Genomic DNA, 18,161 nt, shown 5'->3' with positions numbered 1-18,161 from the left:
ACACCAGCATTAAGGACCCCCACCCCCCAACCTGCTGCACACAACGGGCTTTTCTGATTGTCCTTGGGGTTGGGCACCTCCTCTTTACCAGAGTAACACCTGCAGGAAGGCAAGGGAGCCACCCCGGGCCTCTGAAGTCCCTCCCAGGGAAGGGCTTTACCAGGACTCAGTACGGGTCTGGGGTAGCTGAGCCGGGCCTCCTGAAGGGCTCAACTCAGCTGGCCCCCCAGGCTGAACCGTGGCATGTCAACCCAACTGGGGTCAAGAACTCCATCCCTCCTCCCTGCCATAAAAATGAACCTGGCGTTATAACCATAAACCAACATTTTAGCTGCTCTAATGTACACCAGAATAAAGCAAAAGCACTCAGTATCCCACACTGCCCGCCCCCCAACCCAGCAAACACAATAGAGGCCAGCTGGGTGGTGGCATTGCTCAGTGGCTGGGTGGGCGGGCAGCAGGGATGTGGCATGTAAAAGTTCAGCCCATGATCAGAGACTTCAAGGACAAAAAGAAAGATATAATACTCCAGTTAGCAAGAGCACACAAACAGCCTCGACACAGCACTGCCCTCCTCCAGCCACCCCCCTACACCCGTTTTGCCCCTCCCGACCTGAGAGGTTTCCTGCTCGTGCCAAAGGGGACTCAGGAGACAGACACCTGTCTGGGGCAGGTTTCAGAGCAAATATACCCAGTTTATTTTGGAAGCAAGTACCCTCCGGAATTTTTATTTGCTGCATTTAAAAAACATCTAAGGCTGTTTGTGTGGTTCTTCCCCAAACCCTCAACCCTGCCAAGGCCAGTTTTAACACCCAAGGTCCTTTCCGGATTCCAGGCCTGGAGGCTGTAGGAGACCACTGAATCCCTGAGGACAAGAGGATGGTGTCCTCTGGCCAAAGTTTCTCCAAGCAGAGCCAGCTGCTCCTGACGGCTGGTAACACCCCCAGGAAGTGGTAACCCTGAAGGCGGTACTTGGATGGGTGCCTGCCTGATAGAGGCGGTTTCAGGCTAGCCCTCCCCGGATCCTCAGCCAGAGTGGTCATCACCAGCTCCAAGTGGAGTCAGGTTGCCAAAGTATTCTTGCAACTCAAGCAGGGCCTGGAAGCGATGGGAGATGGTGTTCTTCTCAGCCTTGGGCATCTCTGCATACCTAAGGGGCAACAGTAGCAGCTCAGAGAAGAGGGGGCCCAGATTCAGGGAGGGTGTGTACACCTCACCTCATCCTGGAGCCCAAAGCTCAAAAAGTCCCTAGGAAAGGGTAGTGGGGCTACCAGCTCCTGGCAACCAGAGTTAATTTTTAAAAAATCAGTCTTAAATTCCCCTGTAGGTAGAAACCCATATTAATGAGTGTGAAAGGATCTTAAACTGGTTCTAGTGTGTCCAAAAGTCATCAAAGGGAAGCTGGGGACAGGGGGATGAGCTGCATGCTTTATCAGCTTTGTCATCTGTTGACGGGAAGCAGTGGGGCCTGACAGAGCAAACATAGCAATCTCCTCCAATGCACTGTGGGGCGGGCAGGTGGGGGCAGGGGGCAGCAGATGAGCCTTGAACAGCCAGCCAGTGGCCTGCCATCCATGGCAGGACTCCAGTGAGGTGAGAATCCCTACTCCAGTTGTCACTTTCACATCTATGCTGTCAAATATGGTGGCTACCAGCCACTGTGGCCATTTAAACCAATTACAACTGAATAAAAATAAATTCTGTTCCTCAGTTGCTCTAACCACATTTCAGATGCTCCGCAGCCACACGTGGCTAATGGCTACCGGATTGCACAGTGCAGATATAGAGCCTTTGTGTCACCAAAGTGCTGCTTCATGTTGTCCTCAGCCCTGCCTGGCTGTTGTGAGGCCTCAGGCCACACTCCCTAAGGGCCCCCCTCCAGCTTGACAAACCCGATTCCAATAATGGCCAACATGTCCCGTGTAAATAAGCGGGGGCTAGCATGAAATACTGAGAACACCTGGCACTGTGGGGGTGTAACGTGGTGGCCAAGTGCTAACATTTTTCCAGACTAAATGGGGGTCAGATAATCATCCAACAAAGCTGACAAGCCCAGGTCAGAGCGGGGAAGCCACTGAAGCTACAAAGCTGCTCTGCGCTGAGCTGAGCCCGAGAGCCCAGGACTTCAGCTATGCCCAGCTGCCTCCCAGCTGTGGACCAGGCCACCCAGATTCCTTGCATCCACCCCAGCAGAGCTGCCTTCAGCCGGAACGGCACCTCAGAGCCTGCCCCGCCTGTATCCGCGTGCCTGCACCTGGGCAGGGCACTGACCCAACCCAGACCACGGCCATCCCCACCCCACACCCCTGAAAGAAACTGGGGCTCCTTACGTCTGCTCATATCCATCAGGCTGAAAGCAGGGGTCCCAGCCAAAATCCCGGCAGCCACGGGGCACCACAATCTGGCCCTGCCAGAGGAAAGGGGGACAGGTGTGCCACTGGGTGTGGAGGAGATGCACTGTGAGGAGGGCAGTAGCCAGATTGAGTTTGGTTTATGAATTTGGTTAAACCCTATTTACTCAAAATATATTATTTCAAGGGGTCCATGGTGCCGGCAAATGTTTGCTGAACACAGATAAAATGCAGAGCAGGACGGCTCGCTCCCCACAGACAGGGAGGAACCACATGCTTGATTAGCCCACAGATACCCCTGGGACCAGCCTCCCTCTCTGAAGCTTTGACAAACTGTGACCTCACTGAAGAAGAGAAGCAACTTTGAAAGACTGACAGAAAACATTTTCTCCTAATAGGAAGTTTGAGGGCCCTGAACCTTGCAGCCAAGCCCTGTGCCTGCTACTATTACTGCATTTCTCAAAATACAAGGGAGGCTCTAACAAATGAAACAACAAAATAGAAATTACTTTGCACAATGTTCAACACAAAAATGAGCTCAGTAAATACTGGCTGTAATAGGCAAATTCCAAAAGGAAAATGTGACAAAGATAACCAGTGTCAGGCTTCCCTGGTGGCACAGTGGTTGAGAGTCCGCCTACTGATGCAGGGGACATGGGTTCGTGCCCTGGTCCGGGAAGATCCCACATGCCGTGGAGTGACTGGGCCCGTGAGCCATGGCCACTGAGCCTGCGCGTCCAGAGCCTGTGCTCCGCAAAAAAAAAAAAAAAAAAAAAAGAACTTATAAAATACAAGGGAGGTAGTAGAGGATGGGGATTAGCCATATAAATTCCAAGTCATTCAGACCAAAGGTAAATTTTGCTTCTGCTAATGGGGAGCTGTGTGACTGAGGCCAGTTACTGAACCACTCTGAACTTCACCCATGCAACAACTGTTTTTTGAACACCTCAGCGAAGCAGGCACCAGGAAAACAGAAAATCGTAGCCTTGCCTTCACAGAATGGAACTCTTAAGCAAAACAAGCATTACATCAGTAAACACATTAATGATTACCAAATGCAAAGTGTCTTAGAGGCAACACACTGGGAGCTGGGCTCAAGAATAACAAGATGGGGAGCTCAGGGAAGGCCTCAGTGAGGAGGGGACACTTTGGCCACATAAAGGACTAGGGCAAGAACATTCTAGGTGGAGGACACAGCTGTGCTGAGGTCCAGAGATGGAAAAGGCTTATCATACGCACTGCTGAAAGGACAACGTGGCTAGGGTTTTTTCGAAAGCACAGGGGAGAACAGAACAAGGAGAAACAAGGCTACCTCAGTTAAAGTCAGGGCTGGCAGCAACAAAGTACAAACAGCAGCCCAAGCTGGGGAGACAATAGGGAATGGTCGGATGAAAGTGATCAGGCCCCATCAGCAGCATAGCTGCTAGTCAGTCATGGTGCAGGAAGTTGGGCCTGTGGTTGTTCATACTTTTGATTTTTGAGAGAACATTTCTGTGAAAGTAGCAGACCACTAAAACTAACTGTTAAAAATGTAACCAGGCAATATGATCCAGCAATCCCATTTCTGGATATATACCCAAAAGAATGAAAACAGGATCTTGAAGAGATATTTGCACACCCACGTTCATAGCAGCATTATGAACAAGCCAAAAAGTGGAAGCCACGCAAGTGTTCATCAATGAATACAGGCAGACCTTGGAGATATTGTGGGTTCAGTTCCAGACCACTGCAATTAAGCAATTATCGCAATAAAGCAAGTCACATGAATTTTTTGGTTTCCTACTGCATATAAAAGTTATGTTTACACTATATTGTAATCTATTAAGTGTGCAATAGCATTATGTCTAAAAAATAGTGTACATACCTTAATTTAAAAATACTTAATTGCTAAAAATGCTAACCATCATCTGACAATGCAGGATTGCCACAAACTTTCAATTTGTAAAAACATAATATCTGTGAAGCTCAATAAAACGAGGTATGCCTGTAAACGGATAAAGGAAAAAGTGGTATATATATACAATGGAATATTATTCAGTCTTAAAAAAGGAGATCCTATCACATGCTACAACATGGATGAAACTTGAGGACATTATGCTAAGTGAGATAAGCCAGTCACAAAAAAACAAACACTGCAGGATTCCACTTATATGATGTATCTGAGGTAGCCGAACTCTTAGCAACACAAAGTAGAATGGTGGTTGCCAGGTGCTGGAGAGAGGAGGGGAAGATGGAGTCATTATTCAATGGGCATAGTTTCACTTCTGCAAGATGAGAAAGTTCTAGAGATCTGGTGCACAACAGTGTACACTATTGTATTGTACACTTAAAAATGAAGATGGTAATTTCTGTTACCTGTTTTTTCACCACAAAAATTAAAAATCTAATCAGGGAGTGTAAAGTAAAACATCTGTGGACAGTCCCTGGTGGAGCCACTGGCATAGGGCTATGTGAGCTATGGTGGGACTCTGGATTCTATCCTGAGCAGAAAGGACAAAGCAGAGAAATGATGTGCCTGAAGGTACACTCCTGCCACGGGGAGGGGATGGATGGGCTGGGGCGGGCGTGGGGTGGGGGAAGCAGGCCAGCCCAGAGGGTGGTCTGGACCCTGTGAGAAGCAGCTGAACCTACGGTCTGATAGGTAAGCATGGGGGCACTGAAGGGCAGTTTTGAAAGGAATGAGTTGGGGGGAGAAGGAAGATTCTATATGAACATAAAAAGTTGGAAAGGCTGTGAGATGTTCAAGGGAAGCTGTTGCCTCAGCAGTGGGATGAGGAGATTCAAGCTTGGAGAAGTCTGGGCTATAGATGTAGCTCTAGGAGTTGTCACCTTCAGTTTCCACATCTGCTTCTCAGGACAGCATACACTGCAGAGCTCTGGGTATACCAGGCCCCAACAGCTGTAAGCCACTGTGCGTTTCCAAACACCTGACTCTGGGGTCAAATAAGTTTCGGGATTGACAGCACTTCTAGCTGTGGTACCCAGGGGCGCGCCCTCCCCACTACAGTCCTGCAGCATCATCGCGAGTCACAGCGCCCTCTGGCGGCACTCTGGGGAACGAGCATGGGTACGCACCGAGGTCCGGCCCCTGAAGAGGCGCACAGGCTCGCTGGGGTCCCCAGTGCTGAGCGCGAACGTGCAGAGTGCATAGGCCGACTTGTCTTGGAACCCAGCCAGGAGCTGGTGGAGACCTGCGGGCACGTGCAGTGAGGGCTCAGCGCACTCTACGCTGCCCGGCCCCAGCCCCCTCTCCGCACTCAATGGGCCCAGGTGGCGAAGGGGAGTTATACATATCACCAAATAGGCCCTGCGCTGATAACCCAGGAAGTTGGGTGATGGGGATGTGGGGTTCCTTATTCTACTACTGTGGGCTTCAGGGTATGCGCTGCTGGGACCAGGGGGAGCAGCAGGGTGTCCCTCTCCCCACCCCCCACTGAGGCAAGGACAGCAAGAAGTGGGGCCAGTCCCTCTGAGCCAGAATCAACTAGAGCCCCTTTGTCCCTCAAACACAAAGCTCTCACCACCCACCCCCACCCCATCCACTCCTCCCAAATCTCAGTGCTCCCTGGCACCGGGTGTATAGGGAGAGTGTGAGCTGTAGATTATAGATGGGGAAACTGAGGTGAATGGAGACTCCGTGAAGGGGATGGAACCCGAGATTCCTGATTACTAGTTGGAGCTCCTCTCGTAGAACCCACAGATTCTTAATTTCAAACAGGTCTAAAGAAAGAGACATGGGGATAATACCTTCAGGCTTTAACTTCTCCAGAAACCACTTTCTGCAAGAGAAATAAAGGTGAGTCAGACACCACAATCAGATGGATGTTCTTACCACCTTGTTTCTGGGCTGCATCTCCCAGGGATTAGAGCCCTGGGAGAGCAAAGAATGTCTCAACTCAAAATGAAGAGAAATAATCCAATAGGAAAAAGGAAATGGAGACAAAGAGGCAATCCACAAAAGAACTGATAAACCAGTGAAGCCCTCAATCTCACTGGTAATTAGGGAAATGCAAATTAAAATTGCATGTGGTAACATTTCCCACTCCCGCCATTACAAAATACTAAAAAGTCATAAAACAGTGCTGGTAAGAATATGGAGCAATGTACACTATAAGTGTGTAGGGGTGCTACTGCCTTGGCAAACAAATTAGCAATCCAAAAGTTAAAGATACAGTTAACCCTTGAACAACATGAATTTGAACTGCATATGTTCACTTATACATGGATATTTTTCAGTAGTAAATACTACAGTAATATACAGTTGAATTCACTGATATGGAAGGCCAACTGTAAGTTAAACACAGGTTAACCCCCCCCAAGTTGTTCAAGGGTCAACTGTATACATACCCAAGACCTAACAAATTGGGGTATTTGTACCCTAGAGATACACAAAGACCTTCTGAGGGGGTCCAGGGTACTGGATAGCTTTAAGGAAATCCATCTGCAGATCTCAACTTCCTTATTTCCTCTTTCCTGAAACTGATCTGCCCACAAATGTACCTCTCCAATGGGTGAGTTCCCCTTGCCCATCTCAACTTACACAATCACATTCTCACACTTTACAAAAGAAAGGTATGCCTCTTCCCCATCCCTAATCCTCCCTCAAGACAATCTGACATACTGGTGTTGATGCCAAGACAGTGAATGACCCGCAGTATCAAGTAACAAATCATTTCAAAGTTCAAGTGGTTTTGTGGCCAGGGCCCTGCAAAAGGGTGGGGGAGCACTCACATGTAGGGGCCAGGGAGGCCCCCAAGGGCGTTGAAGCACAGACAGGTGTCCTCCACCAGTACAGGGCCCTGCACCTGCAGCACAAGAACATGCAGCCCTGAGACCCGCGTCCAGCAGCAGGCCCCACCTCCACCCTGAATTCCCCTGCCATCCAAGCCAGGGCCACACTCACAGCTAGCTGGGATGTGCAACAGCAGCAGCAGATAGAGGTCCATCTGCTCTGGGTAACAGCTGTTGACTAATGTCTTATCTTCATTTTAAAGGTAGGGACATCAAAGCCTTGGCAGGTTGTAAAGTTTGCTCCAGGTACAGTGACAGGAGAGCTGGGATTCATACTCAAGCAGCCTGACTGTTTACAAAGCACTCTTTTTCAGTTCCACAGAGGTGTGTGAGTGCAGGGTGGATGTATGTGGGGAGAATGTAGGGGTGGAATGTATGTACCTGAGAATTGGGAAGAGTGAATTATGTGTGTGTGTGGTCATCTAGGGGGATACTATGCAGTCAAGGTTGAGAAAGGAAGGCAGTATTCCAGAGCCAATATTAACTGACTCCAGCCTAGCTAAGCCTGGAAACGTCCTTCAAGTCATTATAAAGTGTGCCCACCATATTCTCTACCCATCCCCAGCAGGCACAGACCCCAGGAGCCACCAGGACAAGAGGCGCAAGTACAGGACATGTGTGGAGCAAGCACCTGGCGAGCTGCCTCCTGACACTTCCGAATGGAAATCTCATCAGGCTCTCCTTGGTACTCTGGCACTTATCAGAGAAACAGACACACAGTCAGGTCACAGAGAGAGAGAGAAATTGAATCATCTTTTAAAAATAGAACTAATCAGAGACATACGGTCAATCTTCTGTGCCACCAAAGTGCATGGAAACTTATCTCCTAGAATCTGAATGACCTGTTCCAAAACGAAAGAACATTTATCACCATTTGTTTAACTATTCCCCATTACTACACAAGCTGTCACCCATCTTTCTCGTCAGGTAACTCTCCTGTCAGTCCCCTAAAGCTCACCAAGTCAGGCCCATGAGCCTCACCCCAGCCTTCAGGGTCCCACCCCAGCAGGTCAGCTCCCCCATCTCCTCACTCTCCAATCCCTCCCTCGTACTTCAGGTCTCTGTTTATGCTAACCACCTACCTAGAACACCCTCTTCCCTTCTCAGTGCTCCCAAAACCTATCCTTTGGGCCAAGAATTTTCTATCAGGGGTTACCCAGAATTCAGGAGATCTGTGAACTTGGATTAGGAAAAACAAAACAAAACAAAACAAAACACTTTATTTTCACTAACCCCTACCTGAAATTTAGCGTCCCTTTCAATAGTGAATATAGAAAACAAACACAAATAGCATTAGCATCTCCTGTGATATTTAAACCTATTAAAATCGCAGATGTTGTCATATCCCATTACAGTTGTAGCAGATATCTCAAAATATCATTTACAAGGGGCAGAGTCAAGATGGCAGCGTGGGAAGACACAGAGTTTGTGTCTCCCTACAACTAGGGCGCCTGCCAGATGGTGGTGGGGGACCTTGACGCCCAAGGAGACGGGAAGAACCCCCAAGTGAACAGCTCCTGCGATGGGAGCTCTGAGTCTGAACCACTGGACTAATAAGAGAACCTCAGACCCCAGGAAATATTCATTGGAGTGAGGTCTCCTGGAGTTCCTCATCTCAGCACCAAGACCCAGCTCTACCCAACAGCCTACAAACTCCAGTGTTGGAAGCCTCAGGCCAAACAACCAGTTCCTGTTTACAGGAACACAATCCCACCCATCAGAAAAAATGAGAGGGTAATAAAGTATGTCACAGATGAAGAAGCATGGTAAAAACCTATAAGACCAAATAAATGAAGAGGAAATAGGCAAGCTACCTAAAAAGAATTCAGAGTAATGGTAGTAAAGATGATCCAGAATCTCAGAAGTAGAATGGAGGCACAGACTAAGAAAATACAAGAAATGTTTAACAAAGTTCTAGAAGAATTGAAGGACAAACAGAGATGAAAACACAGTAACTGAAATGAAAAATACACTAGAAGGAATCAATAATAGGATAACTGAGGCAGAAGAACAAATATAAGTGAGCTGGAAGACAGACTGCTGGAAATAACTGCCAAGGAGCAGAATAAAGAAAAAAGAATGAAAAGAATCGAAGACAATCTCAGAGACCTCTGGGACAATACTAAACACACCAACATTCGAATTATAGGGGTCCCAAATAAGAAGAGAAAAAAAAAGGGTCTGAGAAAATATTTGAAGAGATCATAGCAGAAAACTTCCCTAACATGGGAAAGGAAATAGCCACCCAAGTCCAGGAAGCACAGAGTCCCATACAGGATAAATCTTAAGAGAAACACACCAAGACACATATTAATCAAACTAACAAAAATTGAGTTCAAAGAAAAAATATTAAAAGCAGCAAGGGAAAAGCAAAAGATAACATACAAAGGAATCCCCATAACATTATCAACTGATTTTTCAGCAGAAACTCTGCAGGCCAGAAGGGAGTGGCAGGATATACTTAAAATGATGAAAGAGAAAAAACTACAACCAAGATTACTCTACCCAGCAAGGATCTCATTCAGAGTCAAGAGAGAAATCAAAAGCTTTTCAGACAAGCAAAAGGTAAGAGAATTCAGCACCACCAAACCACCTTTACAACAAATGCTAAAAAAACTTCTCTAGGCAGGAAACACAAGAGAAGAAAAAGACCCACAAAAACGAACCCAAAACAATTAAGAAAATGGTAATAGGTACATACAATCGATAACAACCTTGAATGTAAATGGATTATATGCTCCAACCAAAAGACACAGACTGGCTGAATGGATACAAAAACAAGACCTGTATATATGCTGTCTACAAGAGACCCACTTCAGACCTAGGAACACATACAGACTAAAAGTGAAGGGATGGAAAAATATATTCCATGCAAATGGAAATCAAAAGAATGTTGGAGTAGCAATACTCATATCAGATAAAATAGACTTTAGGGCTTCCCTGGTGGTGCAGCGGTTAAGAATCTGCCTGCCAATGCAGGGGACACAGGTTCAATCCCTCCAGGAAGATCCCACATGCTGTGCAGCGACTAAGCCCATGCACCACAACTACTGAGCCTGCTCTCTAGAGCCTGTGAGCCACAACTACTGAGCCCGTGTGCCACAACTACTGAAGCCTGCATGCCTAGAGCCTGTGTTATGCAACAAGAGAAGCCACCTCAATGAGAAGACTGCACACCGCAATGAAGAGTAACCCCTGCTTGCCGCAACTAGAGAAAGCCCATGCACAGCAACAAAGACCCAACACAGCCAAAAATAAAATAAATAAATTTATTTTAAAAAATAGACTTTAAAATAAAGACTGTTACAAGAGATAAGGAAGGACAGTACATAATGATCAAGGGATCAATCCAAGAAGAAGATATAACAATTACAATCGCTTATGCACCCAACATAGGAGCACCTCAATACATAAGGCAAATGCTAACAACCATGAAAGCAGAAATCAACAGTAACACTATAATAGTAGGGGACTTTAACACCTCACTTACCCCAATGGACAGATCATCCAAACAGAAAATAAATAAGCAAACACAAGCTTTAGATGACACAATAGACCAGATAGATTTAACTGATATTTATAGAACATTCCACCCGAAAGTGGCACAGTACACTTCCTTCTCAAGTGCACACGGAACATTCTCCAAGACAGATCACATCTTGGCTCACAAATCAAGCCTTGGAAAATTTAAGAAAATTGAAATCGTATCAAGTATCTTTTCTGACCACACTGCTATGTGTAAATCAATTACAGGAAAAAAACTGTAAAAAACACAAATACATGGAGGCTAAACAGTGCACTACTAAGTAACCAAGAGATCACTAGAGAAATCAAAGAAATAAAAGAATACATAGATACAAATGACAACAAAAACACAATGATTCAAAACCTATGGGATGCAGCAAAAGCAGTTCTAAGAGGGAAGTTTATAGCAATTCAATCGCACCTCAAGAAACAAGAAAAATCTCAAATAAACAATCTAACCCTACACCTAAAGCAACTAGAGAAAGAAGAACAACGAAAACCCAAAGTCAGTAGAAGGAAAGAAATCATAAAGATCAGAGCAGAAATAAATGAAACAAATGAAAACAACAGCAAAAATCAATAAAACTAAAAGTTGGTTCTTTGAGAAGATAAACAAAATTGATAAACCCTTACCCAGACTCATCAAGAAAAAAAGGGTGCAAATCAATAAAATTAGAAATGAAAAAGGAGAAATCACAACTGACACTGCAGAAATACAAAGGATTATAAGAGACTACTACAGACAACTATATGCCAATAAAATGGACAACCATGAGGAAATGGACAAATTCTTGGAAACGTACAATTTTCCAAGACTGAGCCAGGAAGAATTAGAAAATATAAACAGACCTATCACAAGTAATGAAATTGAAACTGTAATTAAGAATCTTCCAACAGGACTACCCTGGTGGCGTAGTGGTTAAAAATCTGCCTGCCAATGCAGGGGACACAGGTTTGATCCCTGGTCCGAGAAGACCCCATATGCCATGGAGCAACTAATCCCATGTGCCGCACCTACTGAGCCTATGCTCTAGAGCCCACGAGCCACAACTACTGAGCCCATGTGCCACAACTACTGAAGTCCGCCTGCCAAGAGCCCATGCTCCACAACAAGGGAAACCACCACAGTGAGAAGCCTGTGCACCATAACGAAGCCCAACTTGCCGCAACTAGAGAAAGCCCACGCGCAGCCACGAAGACCCAGCGCAGCCAAACGTAAATAAGTAAAAATAAATAAATTTATATATAGGGCTTCCCTGGTGGCGCAGTGGTTGAGAGTCCGCCTGCCGATGCAGGGGACATGGGTTCGTGCCCCGGTCCGGGAAGATCCCACATGCTGTGAAGTGGCTGGGCCCGTGAGCCATGGCTGCTGAGCCCGTGCGTCCGGAGCCTGTGCTCCGCAACGAGAGAGGCCACAACAGTGAGAGGCCCACGTAACACAAAAAAAAAAAAAAAAAAAAAAAAATTTATATATAAAAAAAATCTTCCAACAAGCAAAAGTCCAGGACCAGATGGCTTCACAGGTGAATTCTATCAAACATTTAGAGAAGAGCTAACATCGATCCTTCTTCAAACTCGTCCAAAAAACTGCAGAGAGAGGAACGCTCCCAAATTCGTTCTATGAAGCCACCATCACCCTGATACCAAAACCAGAATAAGGTATCACAAAAAAAGAAAATTATAGTCCAATATCACTGATGAACATAGATGCAAAACTCCTGAACAAAATACTAGCAAACAGAATCCAACAACATATTAAAAGGATCATACATCAGATGCAAGGATTCTTCAATATACGCAAATCAATGTGATACACCATGTTAACAAATTAAGGAATAAAAACCATGTGATCATCTCAATAGATGCAGAAAAAGGTTTTGAAAAAATTCAACACTCTTTTCCGATAAAAACTCTCCAGAAAATGGGCATAGAGGGAACCTACCTCAACATAATAAAGGTCATATATGACAAACCCACAGCAAACATACTCAATGGTGAAAAACTGAAAGCATTTCCTCTAAGATCAGGAAAAAGACAAGGATGTCCTCTCTCACCACTCTTACTCAACATAGTTTTCGAAGTCCTAGCCATGGCAATCAGAGAAGAAAAAGAAATAAAAGGTATACAAATTGGATAAGTAAAACTGTCACTGTTTGCAGATGACATGATACTATACACAGAAAATCCTAAAGATGCCACCAGAAAACTACTAGAACTAATCAACGAATTTGGTAAGGTTGCAGGATACAAAGTTAATGCACAGAAATCTCTGGCATCCCTATACACTAACAACGAAAAATCAGAAAGAGAAATTAAGGAAACAATCCCATTTACCATCGCAACAAAAATAATAAAATATCTAGGAATAAACCTATCTAAGGAGGTGAAAGACTTATACTTGGAAAACTATAAAACACTGATGAAAGAAATCAAAGATGTCATAAACAGTTGGAGAAATATACCATATTCTTGGATTGGAAGAATCAATATTATGAAAATGACTATACTACCCAAAGCAATCTACAGATTCAATGCAATCCCTATCAAACTACCAATGGCATTCTTCACAGAATTAGAACAAAAAATTTTACAATTTGTATGGAAACACAAAAGATCCTGAATAGCCAAAGCAATACTGAGAAAGAAAAAAGGAGCTGGAGGAATCAGGCTCCCTGATTTCAAACTATACTATAAAGCTACAGTAATCAAGACATTATGGTACTGGCACAAAAACAGAAATATAGATCAAGGTACAGGATAGAAAGCCCAGAGATAAACCCATGCACATATGGTCACCTAATTTACGACAAAGGAGGCAAGAACATACAATGGAGAAAAGACAGCCTCTTCAGTAAGTGGTGCTGGGAAAACTGGACAGCTACATGTAAAAGAATGAAATTAGAACACCACCTAACACCACACACAAAAATAAACTCCAAAAAATAAAAAAATAAAAATAAACTCCAAATGTATTAAAGACCTAAATGTAAAACCAGACACTATAAAACTCTTAGAGGAAACCATAGGAAAAACACTCTGACATAAACGACAGCAAGATGTTTTTTGACCCACCTTCTAGAGTAATGAAAATAAAAACAAAAATAAACAAATGGGACCTAGTTAAACTTAAAAGCTTTGCACAGCAAAGCAAACCATAAACAAGACGAAAAGACAACCCTCAGAATGGGATAAAATATTTGCAAATGAAACAACGAGCAAAGGATTAATCTCCAAAATATACAAACAGCTCATGGAGCTCAAAATCAAAAAAAGAAACAACCCGGGCTTCCCTGGTGGCGCAGTGGTTAAGAATCCGCCTGCCAATGCAGAGGACACAGGTTTGAGCCCTGGTCTGGGAAGATCCCACATGCCGCGGAGCAACTAAGCCTGTGCGCCACAACTACCGAGCTACTGAGCCTGCGCTCTAGAGCCTGCAAGCCACACTACTGACCCCCTGTGCCACAGCTACTGAAGCCCGCGCACCTAGACCCCAAGCTCCACAACAAGACAAGCCACCGCAATGAGAAGCCTGCGCGCCGCAACAAAGAGTAGCCCCTGCTCACCACAATCAGAGAAAAGCCCGCGCACAGCAACGAAGACCCAACGCAGCCAAAAACAAAAATAAATTAAAATAAAATAAAATACATTAAAAAAAAGAAACAACCCAATTAAAAAATGGGCAGAAGACCTAAATAGACATTTCACCAAAGAAGACATACAGATGGCCAAGAGGCACATGAAAAGATGCTCAACATCACTATTAGAGACATGCAAATCAAAACCACAATGAGGTATCACCTCACACTGGTCAGAATGGCCATTATCAAAAAATCTAGAAACAATAAATGCTGGAGAGGGTGTGGTAAAAAGGGAACCCTCCTGCACTGTTGGTGGGAATGTAAATTGATACAACCACTATGGAGAGCAGTATGGAGGTGCCGTAAAAACTAAAAATAGAACTACCACATGACCCAGCAAACCCCACTACTCGGCATATACCCTGAGAAAACCATAATTCAAAAAGAGATATGCACCACAATATTCATTGCAGCACTATTTACAATAGGCAGGACATGGAAGCAAACTAAATGTCCACTGACAGACGAATGGATAAAGATGTGGCACATATATACAATGGAATATTACTCAGCCATAAAAAGAAACGAAATAGAGTTTTTTGTAGTGAGGTGGATGGACCTAGAGTCTGTCATACAGAGTGAAGTAAAGAAAAAAAGTAAAGAAAGAGAAAAACAAATACCGTATGCTAACGCATATATATGGAATCTAAAAAAAAAATGGTACCGATGAACCTAGTGGCAGGGCAGGAATAAAGACGCAGACATACAGAATGGACTTGAGGACACGGCAGCGGGGGAGGGGGAAGCTGGGGAGAAGTGACAGAAGCATCGACATATACACACTACCAAATGTAAAATAGCTAGTGGGAAGCAGGGGCATAGCACAGGGAGATCAGCTCGGTATGCATTAATAAAGCATATGTAACTGGATCACAAATATTTATAATATTTTGAGAATTGTAAATCAATAGAATTGATTTCCTTTGTAATCCTATGTATTTTATTTTGTACATTTAAAAATATTTTCCTGAGAAAGGGTCCAGAGGCTTCATCACTCTGCCAATGGGGTACCATGAGATGAAGAGTTAAAACTCCCTATTTTAGGCCAACTTCAAGTCCATTTTCTCCAGTGAGCCTCCTCTGGCCACTCCAGCATCTTCTTTTTTTTTCTCCTTTTTTGGGGGGGCCGTGCCACATGGCTTACAGGATCTTAGTTTCCCGACCAGGGATCGAACCCGGGCCCCGGCAGTGAAAGCTCGAATCCTAACCACTGGACTTCCAGGGAATTCCCTCCCTCTTCTTTAAATGTGGGAGGGCCACATTCTCAACCAGAAGTAGAGATGGCCTTGGGAGCCGGCACCCACCATCTTGCATGGGGCTCTGTTCAGTGTGGCACTGCCTGTCTGCTTGTCTGGTCTGGCGTCAAGATCCCAAACCTTTTATCAGCACAGGGCTCTGACTTCTGAGGCCACCCTGTAACAGCACGCAAGTGTCATTGGTCCCTATGCTGTAGACAAATGACCCTAATGACTGCACCCCATTGGTCTGCCTCAGACATCTAGTGGGTGTCATCCTGACTCCGCACACATGACCCACCTCCTTGACCATGGCTGACTAAGTAAGGGCAAACCTTTGATCCAAGCAAGGCCAATCAGAGCTGATGTCTGGCAGAAGCCTTACTGCCCCCTCCATCAGAAGGGAAAAATGCAGAAAGACCTCAAAAGGAAAAGGGATGAGCATCCAGAGAGAACTAGAAGGACAAATAAACCCCTCGATAGGGACTCCTGAGAAAGACTTCTCAAGTCCTGTGGGACAGCATACCATTGTATTCCCACGATTGTCACCTGGCTGTTTACATGAGCTCCCTGTGTCTCTCTACTATTTGCAGCCAAAGCGGTTCCATCAACCCCCAGAATTCTCAGAGCTGACCACAAAGTCCCTGTAGGCAGGAACTTTGGATCCACTGCCTCCTTCACTCCTCTCCATTGCGCTGTGAAGCAGACCTCCTGCATAATGGCCATTTCACAGATGGCGGAAAGAGGCTGGGAGAGGCTGAGGACCACATTTCTGGACCGTGGTGGGGTGTGGAACTCAGTTTGGATGCCTCTCCCCACACCCTGTCCGGCCCCTGCCAACCCCAGGCCAGCAGTGGGGTCTGGATCCGCTCCAGAGGGGTGTCAGGGTCCCGGTTTGGGACCTAGCTTAAGAGGTGACCTTTGGGACAAGTGTTAAGGACCCCACCACTCCTTCAGCTCCCGATGCCCCTAAGCTCACAACCCCTGTGCCCGGATTTGTCAAGGCCCTCATTCTATCGAGTCCAACCCCGGGTCACCCCCACTCCGCACACGCGCTACTCCATTCCACGCGGCCCATCCCCTTCCCGATCCAACCCATCCCTCCGGGTCGGACTCTGTTCCCCCTCTGCTCTTCCACCCGCGTGCTTCCCTCCGCCTGGAAGCCACTTCTCCGCCTTCTCCCCAGCCAACCTTGCCACACGCTACCCCCCAACCGCCTCCTGGTCGGCTTCCCACCACTCCCGTCACCTCCTCCAGCTTCTTGGCGTTCCCCGTGACAAACACGATCTTCTTCCCGGACAAGGAGGCCGCCATTGTGAGCCTCAAGCACCTGTAAAGTTCACCGGAAGTCCCTCTACTTCCGCCTGGCGGCGGAAGTGGGTGGCCCGTTTTCCGGCCTCGGGTCCCAGGAAGGCCGGCTGTGGATTTTGTTGCGTGCTGCGCGGTATGATGGCGGCGGCAGCTGCAGTCTGGGAACCTTAGGGGCGGGAAGGCTGCGCTGGGCGCCCAGAATCCTTGCTCAGATACCCGGGAGCACAGCGCCCTTTTCGTTTGAGCAGCCTGGGGCCCCGGGCGCTAGAAGGGAGGAGAAGGGCTCAGCACTCCTGCGTCGGATTTGTTGGGGTCTTCCCAGCGCTGGAGGTTGTGTAAGCCGAGACCAGTTCCTCCCGCAAAGAGACGCTCTCCTCAAGGTCAGAAGAGACCGTTCCAGCCACCTGCCCCACCCCTGCTTTCGCCCCTCTCTGGAACAGGGACACCGAGGAAGCAAAGAAGCCCAGCGTACCTACCTCGAGGCTGGTGATGAACTGCCTAGGCTCTGGACGATTCGCCTTAACCGCGGGCACTCTAAAGCTGTCTCTGGAAACTGTTTCCTTCTGGACAAGGGCCCCCAAACCTGGGTCTTTATCCTGACCTCACCTTCAGCCTCGCTTCCTTAGCTCCTCCTTGCTTGCCAGCTCTGACTATGATCTTAAACTTGGCATAGCCTAAATCTAGCCCGGTCTTTTCCCCTATCTTCCAGATTTGCGACTTCAGCATTTCGACTCCCTTATTACCTCATCCCTCCAGTCCTTTAAGTCCATCATCCCTTCTCAGCCACATCTTTTCATCCCTAACACAGCAAAGAGTAGAAAGTGCCCCAGCAGACCCACCTGTGCGATAGGCCTTGACCCACTGCTGACACCCACACTGGGCAATTCAGCTGTCTCCCTCCTTCATGGACTCAGCAACCAAAGGTTAACAGTAAGGGCAGATTCAGGGCCAGCTCTACTCCTGGTGAGGCAACTCCTGTCAGAGGAGTGTCATCGGAAGTCTGGAGGACTGTCAATGCCTGTATGGGTTATTTTCGTTAATGTTAAAGACTTCTAATAATCTGGATGATTTTTTTTTTTAGATCCCAGAATTTGTCCTCGGGGTGGGGGGGTGTAAATCCCATTGCTCAATGACTTTACCATAGCGGGAGTATTGCATAGGCCAGAAGCCCTCACTGTGTCCTAAGGCAGGTCTGAAGTTTCCCATTCTACCATGTGATCCCTTTCTACCATGTGATTTGCAAGGCTCCTTGGAGTTGGCCTGAGAAGTAGTGGGTTACATCAGGAAGTGGTTGCCTTCCCTCTAGGTCA

General features: G+C 46.4%; 1 protein-coding gene across 6 annotated transcripts; it reads right to left on the bottom strand.

The window, feature by feature from the left end:
- Positions 1-317: 317 nt before the first annotated feature.
- On the bottom strand, positions 318-16,912 carry ITPA (inosine triphosphatase). 6 transcript variants are annotated; one of them, XM_060031143.1, is made up of 8 exons: positions 16,789-16,911; positions 7,927-7,984; positions 7,774-7,838; positions 7,083-7,156; positions 6,099-6,130; positions 5,427-5,542; positions 2,331-2,457; positions 335-1,150 (listed from the first exon to the last, which is right to left on the bottom strand). In XM_060031143.1, the coding sequence occupies exons 1-8, from the start codon at positions 16,852-16,854 to the stop codon at positions 1,062-1,064; spliced, it is 627 nt and encodes a 208-aa protein (XP_059887126.1). In that variant the 5' UTR covers positions 16,855-16,911; the 3' UTR covers positions 335-1,061. The 6 variants fall into 6 exon arrangements, with proteins under 6 accessions (XP_059887131.1, XP_059887129.1, XP_059887126.1 ...); XM_060031144.1 differs by having other exon boundaries at positions 616-1,150; positions 2,331-2,407; XM_060031148.1 differs by lacking the exon at positions 2,331-2,457 and having other exon boundaries at positions 318-1,150.
- Between the last annotated feature and the right edge of the window lie 1,249 nt (positions 16,913-18,161).

This window comes from Delphinus delphis, chromosome 15 (genome assembly GCF_949987515.2).
Source record: "Delphinus delphis chromosome 15, mDelDel1.2, whole genome shotgun sequence".
In the NCBI taxonomy this organism is placed as follows: Eukaryota; Metazoa; Chordata; class Mammalia; order Artiodactyla; family Delphinidae; genus Delphinus; species Delphinus delphis.
The sequence above is the reverse complement of the archived record's forward strand: the minus strand, read 5'-3'. Positions and strand labels throughout refer to the sequence as shown.